The sequence below is a fragment of the Pleurodeles waltl genome, chromosome 5 (genome assembly GCF_031143425.1).
Source record: "Pleurodeles waltl isolate 20211129_DDA chromosome 5, aPleWal1.hap1.20221129, whole genome shotgun sequence".
Classification (NCBI taxonomy): Eukaryota; Metazoa; Chordata; class Amphibia; order Caudata; family Salamandridae; genus Pleurodeles; species Pleurodeles waltl.
The window spans coordinates 80,775,875-80,790,172 of NC_090444.1; the positions used below are offsets into that span (position 1 = coordinate 80,775,875).

Here is a 14,298-nt window from a genome sequence, read left to right on the forward strand (position 1 = left end):
TTCACTTTTACAAAAAGATTTTAAACAGAAACACACTACTGTACACCCCCGCAGTGAAGGCCTTGGAATCATTTTTATGCAATTGCTAATCTCTTAACCTACCCGGTTTAGCACAACACATCTGTAGGGTGCTTCAATCCCTAAATCATCCAACAACTTGCCTCTCACATTCCAATGTTTGATGGGTCTCCACTCACTGGTACCAAACTTCAGAAAGTCCTTTGCTAGCCCCATCAATCAATCCAACCTGTAAATTGTCACAATGAGACACATGCTAAGAGTTTACAGAGTCTCCATATTCCCATTTTTTCTAAGACGATTGAGAAGCTCATCTGCAGCCAACTCAACTGCTATCTATCTCTGCAGTCAGGATCCTGCAAATGCACTTACCTACGGCAGCCCTCAACCACATGATGTCCACACCTCATTAGAACCAACTCTACGTTATCTTTATTCTCCTTGATCTCTCTTTCAGAACACAGTATCCTCCAGTTCAGCATCTCTCACTTGTCATTTTCTGGGTATTTTCTCATCTGGCTCTCAGCCTGCTGTTATATCTTTCCTTGCTGAAGGCTATCTTAACCTTATTCTCTTCCCTTGCCTGCTCTTTGTGTACTAACATACCCCCTTTCCTCAGCCATAGAACATCCCCCCTTCTCTCCTTAAAACCCTCAGTTGTAAAGAGTCCACTGCATCAGAAATCATTTTCAAAGTTGCTGATCAGAGCCTGACTCGGTCTAGTGACTGGAACTAAGGAAACCATCTTAGAGTGGCACGTCAGCCAATTACTGCAATGTACACATTCAAACACTAATTCAACCCAGGAAGGCAATAGATCAGCACTATGTGCATGCGTAATTCTCAAATTTCAGGGATTCTGTCTGATCCGTACTGCAGTGCGGACACAAGTTTTAACCTACGTCCAGTACGAGTGGGCCAAGTACTGTACATTATATTTTATATAATAATACCTCCCTGTGTTGGCAAAAAACATTCATGTACATAGCTTTGTTGAATCATCTGGGACACAGACTGATATATGTAATTAGAGTAGGGTATTGTATTCATTAATCTCTGCAGGCCAAACGTTTATTTTCAAGGTACTACTACAGTGCAACTGGGAGCAACATCATTTTATTCATCATATGTATTAAATTGATGGTACTTTTTTGTATGATTAGTGTGAGTATTTAGTATTAATTGGAAGGACAGCTGCTATTCAACATGCAGTTTGACCTGCTGAATGATTTTTGTAGTGCAAAGGAGATTCCACCACAAAGATGGAAGGAGGACGTTTTAACATATGTAGTGGTGATGTAAGCTCACAAGATGCTAACTGAAACTGTATTGTATTGTATTCCATTGTTTGGGCTCCAACAGCCAATACATTTTTAGGGCTCTACCTGGAATTATTCTGGGGAGAGAGCAGGTAACTTAAATAATTTTGACAAAGTTATCCCTAGACTGGAAAGGCCTTTTAAACTTCCTATAAAAGTAACACTGGATAGGTATATTATACTCAAAAATGTAATGAATCATTTGACAAACTTAGCAGCTCTTAAAAGATAAGAGAATTCTTGACACTTTGGTGCATTGGTTGACAAAATGAAAAATAATGGTTTCAAAGAATATTCTGAAGCAGTTGTGGGTCATGGGAGATCTTAGCTTGAAGTGATTATTACTACAGCCCAGGCAATAGAACAGTCTGTATTGTGGGTAATGGAAGTGAATGTCTGAAAATAATTCAAGCAATATTTGTAGTATTAGTAATAAGTAGAGGTGGGTGAAATAGTCAGTTCTGCCAATAGAATTGGTAGAATTTTGGTGACTCTGCGTTACTTTTGTAATGCGTAGTTCCGATGAAATTCTGCCACGTGACAGAATTTTTTCTTGCACGCAGCTCCAGAACGGTAAGTTGGTGAGCGTGAGCGAGATTTGGCATCCCCTAGTGTGATTTCTGGTCGCTAAGAGGACATCAGGTCAGTTTACCAATCAGAAGGCTGCCTATTGAATAGAAAGTCTACTCAAGCATCAGCAAAATAAACTCGAGCAGCTGCGCACTAAGGTGCGCTGTGTGGTGCTGTCTGCGCAGATTTTTCAGTGTGGAACGCACTCCTGTCGCTAAATCATATTGCAAGCAGTGTGGCATTCCTATTTCTGCCCTTTGGTGTAACGCCACAGAATCCTGCAGCGTTTTTATGTAACTCCAGGGGAATTCTGCAGAGTCACATTCTGCAAGTTTCACCCACCCCTAGTAATAAGGAAGCCAATAAGGGAAATGGCATCAGAGATGAAAAAATGGCTAAATAATACTGCTTGTTACCATTGTGGCAGCATTTTAATAGTGTCTTCTTCAAAGGATATCCTGCTGTGGATGAAAAATGTAAAGTGTCCAGGAGGAACGGGCATTTGGCCAAGATATGCAAGGATGGTAGAAGGTTCTCAAAGGCAAGGGAAGCCCAAGTCATTGATATGAGTGAGCATGATGAAAGAGTGAATAAGATTAAAACTAAGGTCCTGGTTGTGAGAAGTGCTGGTAACAGCATTGACAAAGAGGAATCCTGTACTCCGATGTGAATGACTGTAGATTTAGGCAAAGATCTAGAGGTCATGGCAGACTCTGGTTTGCCATGCGCCATTATCACTAAAGAATTGTTGGTGCTATGTCAACTTGTGATCGAATTACAAGAACTCGGTATAAGAGCAGGTATCATTGGAGGGGAATACTATTTAAGTTATTTGATATTTTCCCACTGAAGTAAAGTTTAAAGAAAAGACAGTATGGATAAATATGTGTGTAGCTAACAAAGGAGTGTGTGTTCTCTGTTGGCGAGTTTAGCATAGGTTGCAGATTATTTTAAACCCCTGTGGTTCTGAAGAGGTACTACCCATGGGAGTAGAAGACCTTATAATTATTATATATTGTTAAACCATTCCCTCTGGTTTATGTGAGAAGTTGGGTACATTCAGAATTATCAGCTTCAGAGGAGCATAAGAAGAGTGCCTATCAATGTAGAAAAGGATTGTCAAGTGATGTATAAAGACATGGTAATGATGACACAAGGCATAGTTGAAGAAGTGTCTATAGAGTGGATATCACACATCATTTTTGCAAAGAAAAATAATGGTAGTCTGAGATTATGTGTAGGTTTAAGAGCTCCAATCAACTGTATTTTTTTATTAACCAACCATTGCCAAAAATCAAAGAAATGATTCCCATGTTGGCAGGGCCAACTGTTTGGTATATGCTTGATTTACGAATGACATACCATCAAGTTGAAATGAAACTGCAGTCGTAGACTTTACCCACATTTATCATTCATTTTGGGCTACTTTGCTTCAAAAATATGCCATTTGGGTTGGCATCTGCATCTTCAGTCCTTCAGAGAGCTGTTTTCCAAATTTTAAGGACACTGACTCTCGCTTCTAGATCTCTCATGACAAACGTTTGGTTTGTAGGAAAGTTATTGACTCTCACGTGGTTATTTTCCAGGTAGTGTGTTCTCATTTATTAAGGGGACATTTAGTTTAAATCACTGACAAATGTTCAATGTTTCATTCTGCAATGTATTATTTAGGACACATAATTTTGTATGATGGAATATTTCCAAAGGAAGCTTTAGTAGATTCCCTTCCCCTCCTGATACAACAGACAATTGTTATCCTTTGCGGACACTGACTCTTGCTTCTAGATCTCTCATGACAAACGTTTGGTTTGTAGGAAAGTTATTGACTCTCACGTGGTTATTTTCCAGGTAGTGTGTTCTCATTTATTAAGGGGGCATTTAGTTTAAATCACTGACAAATGTTCAATGTTTCATTCTGCAATGTATTATTTAGGACACATAATTTTTTTATGATGGAATATTTCCAAAGGAAGCTTTAGTAGATTCCCTTCCCCTCCTGATACAACAGAAAATTGTTATCCTTTGCTGGGCTGAGTGATTATAGTGAGTTTGTGGAAGAAAACTGAGCCACTGGGAGAATTAATGAGTAAAGGGAAATGCTTCATATCTAGTGTTTGTCAAGAAAAGGCCTTTGAGGTTATCAAGGACACTATTGCTTTAGCACCCACCTTAAAACCCTTTTATGTAATAGGTATCATAACTCTGCACACAGTCCCTTTAATAGTGACATGGATAACAAATCTTTAATGAGCATTTTATCTCCAGGCTGAGGTCTCTCTGCCATTGCATGTGTAGCCCGTCTGTGCTCAAAACTGTATGAATATTATGTCAATGTGAGATTTGTTCCAGGTTGGAATAAAGCAGCCGACTGTTTGTCCCCTATCCTATTTCTTCACCTTTTACATTGGAACAAAAAAGAGGAAATTGCTGTGTTTGCTGCAATTCATGATGTAGTCTATCTGTCTGTTTGGGGAATATGAGAGGGTGAACTTGCAGCAGCTGGAAGTAAAGGTGAGTCAATAATATTGGCTAAAACAATATTGGTGGAAGGGTGGCCTCTGGTCAAAACTTTGCATGGACAACTTCACTCCTTCGGCCATGTTGTACATGAACATTGTGCCTCAAGTGACAAGATTTGTAATACCACATTTATTACCTACACTGCCTGCTCAATGGACAAAATGAGAATGGCAAATATTACCATTTCAATTCTGTGGTCCTTTTAAGACTTTACCATATAACATGAGGTTTGCCCTGGTCCTTATCAATTATCACCCAGACTTTATATTTAGTAAATCTACCATTACAAAGTCTATATTGGATTTTTTACTAGACGTGTTCCGCTAGAAAGGTTAACTGAAAACTTTGGTCATGGATAATAGTGTATAATTAGTCTCAGGAGACATATAATTATTCTAGATATATCACATTAGACATGTCACATCATCCTTTTATGACCTGCATTTCAATGCCAAATGTTGAACAATTTACCTGTTAATCCAATGATAGGATTATACTAGCAATGCAAATGAAAGTCCTGTAGATTGTCACAATGAGAGACAGGATAAGGGTTTACAGAGTCAGCTTCAAGCTGTAATTGGACCCGGGCCATTCCCTTTACTCAGGGGTGGAAATCCAGAATCACAACTCTTTCACTGGTGATTAAGCAATTAGGAGATGTGGATGAAAAAACAGTAAGTCAATATTAAAAAGAAAGACAGAGGGAGAGTAAATTAAAAACAATCAATGTTAAAAATGGAGTATGACTCTAGGAATAGGGTTCACACTGCTCAAATAAAACCTGGAGATTATTGTAGAATAAAATTACTGGGACTAATTGACAAAGGAAACCTAGACTAATCTCATCCTCTCAGAGCTAGCAGAGGAAAGAAATGTAATATGGGGAGCCAGAACAGCAATTGTTGAAACTTGAGAACAGTTGCATCTGCAAAGTGGTGCACATGTTTATAAACATCTTACAATAGTAGACAACTGTGAATCTGGCACAATTAATTATTCAGAGCAAAATCCAGGAAAATGTTCATACATCTGATGATGGACGCGTGATGCGAGGTCATAGGTGGCCAACGGACCAGAATGGGAGAAGTAATCTTCACTAACGTCCTAGACAAAAAAAGTAATAGGGACATTAAAAAGGACTGTGCATGCCAACTTTATAAAGACTCCTGTCCTTCAGACAATGCTTACAGCAGTTACTGGTGGCTTCTTACTTGCTGTCACATCTTCTATATAGCATTCAGGGCTCATCGGTGTCAAATGTGCCTGGCACTGGGCAAGAGAGACAAGTCTGTAAGAGTACTGGGCTGTCCCCCAAAACACAAACGAAAGAAAGAGAATGGAGGTTGTGTCCCTTGAGAGTGGTGAACACAGTTGCTGCTTAGAAGACCTCAGCAGAAGGTGCATGAAATGCAGGTTCCTTCACTCGTGGAAGAGTGCTTTTGGATGCTCACGCAGGGAGCCCTGCTGGTGCAGATAGAAATGTTCCACCAGCTCACTGGTCTGCACTTTCACTAGACTCAACAATGAAGAATAATATAATCTTTTGTGAGTTGTACTGGGAAAGGCCCTATAAGTGACATCTACTTTCTGGAGAGATGGGACAGGATGGTGTCACTACTATATTTAAGCGAAGCTCCGCAGATATGGGACAGTAAGATAACTCCAGCGTTTTGATTTTAGCGCGAGGTGTAATGGAAGATGTACAAGATTTCCATTTCTAGATCTATCTAGTTATCGTAGAGAGTCAATGTGCAAAAAATCTATTTTCTTCATTATCCACATTGTGTGATGACAAAGCTTGAGACAGATGCATTGGTCACTTTTATAGAAAAGGTGACTGACAAGTGTCCTAGGTTACACCAGTGGATTACTATTCAACATTTTCAGGACTGGGGCACAAGTATTCAGTAGGAAGGTCATCCTGAGGCAAATACAACAGTAAGACATCGCCCCAGAAGTTAGTCTAGTTTTATCTTAATAATGATTGGATACTTGAAACAAAGTCTATATTGGTTTCTCCTGGGGACGATGCTCAACTCACTATTCACAAAGGGTACAACATGACTGGGAATGTTTCTAAGTAGTGGTTTGCTTTCTTTTTAACTAGCTAGTTCTGTTTACTTTTTATTAATCTCCTCACCATCACTGCTTTAAGTCTGTCATAGCTGTACAAACTATTTGTTCTCTATTATTAATCATTTTGTGCTCAAAGGCTCAAGCCTGGTGTTACAAAGCCAAGGGCTAGTGGAGATGCCCCCTGCGGACACAGCCCCCACCTGTGGCGCTAAGTCTGGAGGAGATGATGAGAAAAGCAAGGAGGAATCACCCTTCAATCAGGACAGCCCCTAAGGTGTCCTGAGCTGGGGTGACCCCTGCCTTAGGAAGTCCTCCATCTTGTTTTGGAGGATTCCCCCCAACAGGAATAGGGATGTGCCCCCCTTTCCTCACAGGGAGCAGGCTACTAATTAGAAACAGATGAAGAGCCATAATTATGAGCCCCTTGCATCACTGTTGTGTCACTTTTTGTGACGCAATAGCAGCACAAACCTTGAACTCATATCTATGAGGCCATTCAAAGTCACTTTACGTGGCTTTGAATGGTCTCATAAATATAGAATAAAGCACAGCAGAGCAAATCACTGCGTTGCCTTACTCTGCATCAGGAAGGCGTTCCATGGCCGGTGCAGTGGATGTTCCCCAGCAAAACCCATAGATTTTGACGCATCCGCAGGTTTAAAAGAGTTTTAAACCTGGGATGCACTAAAACCTTACACCTTCCCAGGGGAGGTGCAACAAGGAGAAATATCTTTATTTCCTCTCATTTTCTCTGCTTTCTATATGTGCTGCATTCTACAACACACATAGAAAGAAGGAAAAAGCCTTCCAGGATTTTTGGTGCAGGAAGGTGCACCTTCCTGCATAAAAACAATCCTGCATGCAACGCAGACACCCTTGCACCCTGGTGCAAGGACTGCCTGCTTTGGAGCTAGGCAGCCCATTGTGCGGCAGCGCAGGGGGAAAAGACAGGAGTGCGCCGTATGCCATAGATATGGCGCATTCCTGCCCTTTCACTTTTATGCAGGGCAGTGCAGCAAGGTGACTTGCTGGGCTGTTCTTGGGCAAATCCCCATAAATATGCCCCCTAGTGTCTAGGGGCCAGATGTAGGAACCGGTTTGAATGTCGCAAACTGCGAAAAACGCAGTTTGCGCCATGCAAAACGGCCTTCGCGATGCTGATTCACATTTTGCGAGTCGGTACCGACTCGCAAAATGTGAATCCGACTCGCAAATAGGAAGGGGTGTTCCCTTCCTATTTGCGACTCGCACCGCGATGCTGAGTTGCTTTGTGACCGCGAAAGCGGTCGCAAACCAACTCGCAGTTAACACCCACTTGATGTGGGTGGTAACTCATTCGCAAACGGGAAGGGAGTCCCTTTGCGAATGTCGCTGAAAATTATTTTTCAGAGCAGGCAGTGGTCCAATGGACCACTGCCTACTCTGAAAAAGTGAAACCAAATGGTTTCATTATTTTTTTTGTATTGCAACTCGTTTTCCTTTAAGGAAAACGGGCTGCAATTCTAAAAAAAAAAACTGCTTTATTAAAAAAGCAGTCACAGACATGGAGGTCTGCTGTCTTCAGCAGGCCACCATCCCTGTGAATGCATGGACTCGCTATGGGGTCGCAAAATGCGACCCACCTCATTAATATTCATGTGGTGGGTCTTTGCTACCCAATAGCGAGTCGCAGAAGGTGTCTGAGACACCTTTCTGCATACAATTTTGCGAGCTGCAAATTGCGAGTCGGTCTGACTCGCAATTTGCAACTCGCCAAATTTTCTTTTCCTACATCTGGCCCTAAGTTAGGAAAGCAGGAGTTCTACAACGACTTCTGAACTTTAAACAGTTGTCTTGATAATGTCCAGCCTCCCCAGTCTGCTTCTAAGGGGCAGATTTAACTGCCCCTAGCGCCTCCTTGCACCACATTAGCGTCACTTTTTGTCACGCAAATGTGGGCCAAGGAGGCCTGAATCGCCACGCCACATTTACAAAGTGGAGCAATGCATGCATTGCACCACATTTTAACCCTTTGCGCTACATTACACATGTGCCAGGCATAATGCATACAAAGGGGGCATTTCCTGTTAGGGCGGCCGAACAAATGGTGCACAGAAATCGACATCATTTTTTTCGGCATTTTTAAAGCCTGCTCAGAGTAGACATGAAAAGGTGGCTCCCAATGGTTTCAATGGGCCTCAGGGTGCTTTGCAGGATTAGCGTCACAATATTTTACGCTAATCCTGCATAGCGCCGAACTAGCTTATTCCCTAACTACCACTATAGTGCACCGTATATTAAATACGGCGCACACATGGTGGCACCGGAGGGCACTAAGGGGCGCAAGAAAAATGGCGCAGCACTAGGTGCAGCGCCACTTTTCAAAAACTGCCCCTAAGTCTGTTAGCCTGCAGAGTATAGTTTTTATGTCTGTATGCATTAATGCATGTGTATGGTATTTCTGTAGCGCAAACCTAGCCAAAAGGCACCGTCAAAGACAAGCACGAGGTCAACGAGCAAAAATCGGTGACTCGTCAACTTTTCTTAAAGTGGAGCTGTTGTTCCAGAGCATGGGTGCATGCCTAGAAAAGGCCTGCACCCTTGTTTTTTATGTTTTTATATTTCATAGTCTGCAGTCTGATTATGTCCTGGCTGTGGGTGTGCTGAGAACCACATGAGATGCTGAGCTTGTGTGCAAGATAACCTGGGTGCTGGTTTTATTTCTTTGTGAATGATGCAGCTGATGTTGCAGATGGTGCTGGCCAACAAGGGGAGCCAATGGAGTTCCATCAGGATGGGGGTGATGTGATCATATTCCTTCAGGCCCTGGATGAGAGGTGCTGCAGTGTGTAGGATGCCCCTAAAGGGTACCAGGGTGGAGTCTGAGAGGCCATGGATTAGCACATTACTTCCGTCCAGATACAAAAGTATGAGGGCTTGAACAGCAGTTCTGCAGTTGCTTTCTCAAAGGAGAAGAGAGCACTATTACCAGGCAGTCTTTGTGATTTTTGGTAACGTGTACTGGAGGGTGAGGATGTGGTCCAGGGTGATTCCAAGTGACTTGGCATTCGATGAAAGTTGGGGTTTGAAGCCACCAAGGTTTATCTCATTGATCCAGGTTTCTACGGTTTGCTCATTGTTCTTCGAAAATATCAGGACTTCTGTCTTGGTTATGTTGAGCTTCCACGTCTGGATGATGTGCAAGCAGTGTCTGAAGTGTTCAGTATCCGAAGCAGAGGAGACTTTCAAGCAGCGCTGTATAATATTAGTGAATCTCGATGATGTTATCTGGGAGCAGACCACCAATAAGTGCTATCTACAGGTTGAAGATGAAAGGGGACAGTATAGAGTCCCGGGGGACTCCACCGGTGCTAGGGATCTTTGGTGCCCACGTTAACAAACTGGTTCTGGTTAGAAAGTTAGGAGTAGAACCAGTGAAGGACACCGCTGGTGAATCCCATTTGAGACTCCGTGGTGCGAATGAGGGTGTGATAGTCGACTGTGTCGAAGGCAGCTGAGAGGTCCAGCAATATCAGTTGGCGGGCTCATCTTCATCTGTGGTCAAGGGGCATCGTCTATGGTGTGTAAGCTTGTGACCTCCATGCTGCAGTGTGATCTGACGCCAGACAAGTAGTGATGCGGGAGATGGTTAGCGTTGACGAGGTCTTGCAGCTGAATGTAAACTGTTTTTCAATGCATTCTTTCCTTTTACAGTTTATTTTTTTTTTTTATCTTATTTTGGTGCTTCAACCATTTCAAATAGCTGTTCCTCAAGCCAGTGTATACCATCTATTTTATTTTTTCTAATTTTGTTTTGTTTTTAATCAAGGGGATCATTTGATTTGAGATCTTCACAAGCATCACATTTATTCCTCTGCTAATCTTGTAGTGTTATCAGATTTTGAGAATGCATTACTTTTCGGGTAAATGTCGTACATAGGTTACGTGGTCAGTGACAGAAAATAAGGAATTGAAATATTTTTCTGAGTAGAAACACAGTGCCAAGTCTCATTAGGACTTGAGGCATCCAAGCCTGGATGATATTAAAGATAATTCAGATGTTTTGCTGGTCTGTCTCTGGGAGATTGGAAATGCCATCTGTCACCTCTGTAACATCATTGTGGAGACAGGGCCCCTGGGACAGAGAGCTGATGTAGTTCTTGTACATAAATAGAAAATAGCAATGGTGATAAACAAGATCCACAGGGGATTCCAAAACTAACAGGTGCTAGATTGAAACATTAGCAACACAAAAGGATGATGGACAGAGTGCTGAAACTTTTCAAATACTCCCCTGCTTTGCATTTGACGATGGATTAAACCCAAATCTGTGACTGGTGCTGAGTGTTTGAAAAGTTTCAGCACTCAGTCCATCATCCTTTTGTGTTGCTAGATCGAAACATGCCTCCTCCAAACAGAGCCTCATTAACATATTGGCTTGAAAAGACTCAGACCCATATTTATGAAAAATGGCACAACTGCCCTAATGCCGTTGTGCATCATTATTTTTAACGTCGTTTAACGCCATTCCTTAAAGCTATCCGTGCTTCATATTTATGAAATGATGCACGATGGTGGTAAGGAATGGCTAGCAACACAAAAAAGACGCTAGCCGGTGGAGGATGCCGTTAGGTGAAATGGCGTTAATGGGTCAGAAATGACGTTAGGCTGGTCAGCAGCAAAAGTTCTGCCGCTAATCAGCCTAGCGTCATTTTTTGACGCAGAAGCAGCTAAAAAATTACTCCTGTCTAGGTATACACAGGAGTCATTACCACTACCCCAATGCCCACCACAGGAGACCAGTGTCCCCTGGGCAAGCCCTACATCCTCCATGCCAGCCAGGGGCCCCATGTAAGGGCCCCCAGTGGCACACCACACACAAACATGTATCTGCAACTTACCTGGGATGGGCTCCCTCCTCCAGCAGTGTCCCTCTGGTGTGGGTGGTGGTGATGCTGGAGGTTGGGGTGGGCATCTTTGTGCCCATTTCATGGTGTTTCCCCATGGAAATGGGTCCACCTGCACATTAACGCCTGGTCTGACCAGGCGTTAAATAATGATGCTAAATAGGCTTGGCACCATTATTTAGGCCTGCATCCAGTTGCGCGTCATTTCTGCATCGGGAGTTAAATATGGCGCTGGTGGGCTAACGTTATTTTTAGGACGGGAACACCTACCTTGCATTTCATTGACGTAAGGTGGGTTGGCGCATCCTAAAAATGGCGCTAACTCTAATATTTTGACGCTTGACTGGTCTTGCGTCAAAATATAAATATGGAGTTAGGTTTGTGCCACTTTCATATATAAGGCGGTGCAAACATTTCATAAATATGGGCCTCAATCCACTTATTAGCCACGTTTGACACCCCTGGCAGATCTTACCCGAACATGGTAAAAAAAATCAATGGACAAGGATAATGACTGCTGCAGTCAAATCCAAAAGCATCTAAAATGCAGGAGCTATAGAAATTCCAAGACTGATGGCGGGACATTAAGGCCCATATTTATACTTTTTTAGCGCCGCATTTGCGTTGTTTTTTGATGCAAAATCGGCGCATAAGTTTGCGCTGCTTTTGCGTAAAAAAATTACACAAATGCGTCGCTAAAAAAGTATAAATATGGGCCTTAATATGGCGGCCTATCCCCCTCTGTTGGGCAGCGCAACAGACTGAAGATTGGTGCTTATTAAACTCAGCTCTTTAGTAGCCGCCTTTGCAACAGTTTTAATAAGAATGTTTTTGGCAGTGGGGAAGTACTTTTTGATTTCCAAGGAACTGAATAATCCTTTCTTTAGTACGTGGGCACTTTTGCTGGTGTTCTTTTGGTTGGAGTTCCTCAAGTGCATTGAGTAAAAATGTTTTGCATGTTTTAAAAATTCCCCAAAACACTGGTTCACCAGCCTGGGGTTATCAGGCCTGTAGCTTCGATATTGTTTTATCTCTGAAAAGATGTGCATCCCTTGTTATACCCCAGCCCCCATGCCCACCTTAGAGCTCCTTATAGAAAATGTACCAAGGATACACACTTAGTTGTCAGTTTATTTTAGCAATCCCCTTCAAAAGTGAAACCCTTCTGATCAGCCCACTGCATTCAAGGAAGCATGTTTCTCTCCCTTGCCCAACATCTGACAAGCCTTGATTCTGATATTGCTCCTGATTTATTATTCTAAACAATTTAGCGTCTCATTTTGTTAATAATTATTTATGAAGGCCCCAAGCTAATCAGGACATAGATTCATGTTACTTGTGTTTTTATCCCGAGACAAAGACTTCACTAATCCCTTATTGTAACAAGAAAGCAAAGACTGCTCTTAAGTCGTGTTTCCACTTTGATGACTTTAATTCCTGTTGCTGGCCCTAGCGTATGCTTCCAGTAGAAATACTTTACGTACAGCTGCCTGTGTGTGCGTCCGCTGCCTGTGTGTGCGTCCGCTGCATGTGTGTGCGTCTGCCCAAGGGATGACATTAGCAGCTGGGCAGGCTTCATGGCTAAAGCTCTGTGCTGTGTTCTTCTTTTCATGCACCCAGCAGAGCAGATTTGGGTGCTGTGCTGCGTTTGGTGAAATCTTTGTAAATCAGGTCGTATTGTGAGTTGTGGGTGATACTAATGAAGCGCCTGTCTTCAGCGGCCATGTTGGGGTCAGGCATAACTGCTTTCATCCCAATGTTTCCTCCAATATGAAGGACAGCAAAAGTATCCTGCCAGGGCTGCTTTTACAGTGCAGCAGATACGAAGTAAAAATGGGAAATTGTGCAGTGTCTGTGGAGTAGTAAATCATCTTGCTATGAGAGCATGAGGCAGGAAAATGAAGCAAATATCACTGCTTAACCCACCTTTCAGGCATAAGCTGCACAACATTGTCTCCTGCTTAACTGGATGCTCAATATCCTTGCAACTGTTTGTGATTTCCCTTTATATTCCCTATTTTCCAATACTTTATAAGTTCACCCTCAGTTTAGAAACTTGTGTCCAGTTTCTGTCCCAGTTAATGTGTGTGAACAAGAGAAGAGATAACTGAACCTAGCCCACCCTCCTGCAGAGTTTGAGAGAGATGTCCTTCTGTGCTCAAACCTAGGGGGGGTCATTATGAGTCTGGCGATTTAAGGATGGACAGACTCGTGGTGACAGTCGGACCGCCGCACTCCAGGCGGTCCATCCACACACATTACGACCCTGGTTCCCGACGGGCTGACTGCAGTCGGGGTTGTGCTCAGCCATGGCAGCACTGAACTCAGCACCGCCATGCTGATCACAACCCCACTTACCGCCAGCCTTTCCATGGCGGGGACCCTGTCATGGAAAGGCTGGCAAAGAGCCAGTGCTGGGGGCACGTGGGGCCCTTTACTGCCCATGGCGTGGGCATTACAGGGGCCCCCTGCTCAGCGCCCTCGGAACGCGCACTGTCTGCCTTGAAGACTGTGTGCATTCCCGAGGGTGCTGGGGAGCTATGGTATCGGCTCCCTTAAGTGAGCCGAGACCAATACCGTAGCAGCAATGTCATAATAGAAAGTTCCCGCCGGTCACCCCGGTGGTAACAATGTAATACGATGGGGGTAGGGTGGTGGGAGCCACCGCCAAAGTGGTAATGAGGCCCTAGTTCTTGTGCTCAGAGGGATACAATTGTTGCTGCTCAAACTGTGTTTGGGTGGCAGCTGGTTTTGAGGGAAGTCAGACATTGAATCGAAATTGAAGCAATGCTATTACTCGTTTGTATTAAATGGATACAATAAAAGTATTTTTTCTTACTACAGGCAGGGAACAATGTTGGAATGAGCATGCAATAAAAATACATTTCAGGGGTTTACAGGGAGACAAT

At 43.0% G+C, this 14,298-nt stretch overlaps 1 protein-coding gene across 3 annotated transcripts in view; it reads right to left on the reverse strand.

Moving 5' to 3' along the window:
* DPYSL5 (dihydropyrimidinase like 5) overlaps positions 1-14,298 on the reverse strand; it is a 234,814-nt gene that overhangs the window by 12,129 nt on the left and 208,387 nt on the right. Inside the window, exon 13 of one of the 3 annotated variants that reach the window (XM_069233636.1) lies at positions 164-247. The exons of the other annotated variants lie outside the window; for them this stretch is intronic. Within the exon in view, the coding sequence (XP_069089737.1) occupies positions 234-247 (14 nt within the window). The 3' untranslated portion in view covers positions 164-233. Of the gene's footprint in view, positions 1-163; positions 248-14,298 lie in introns of those variants that run through there. 3 annotated transcript variants of the gene reach the window in all.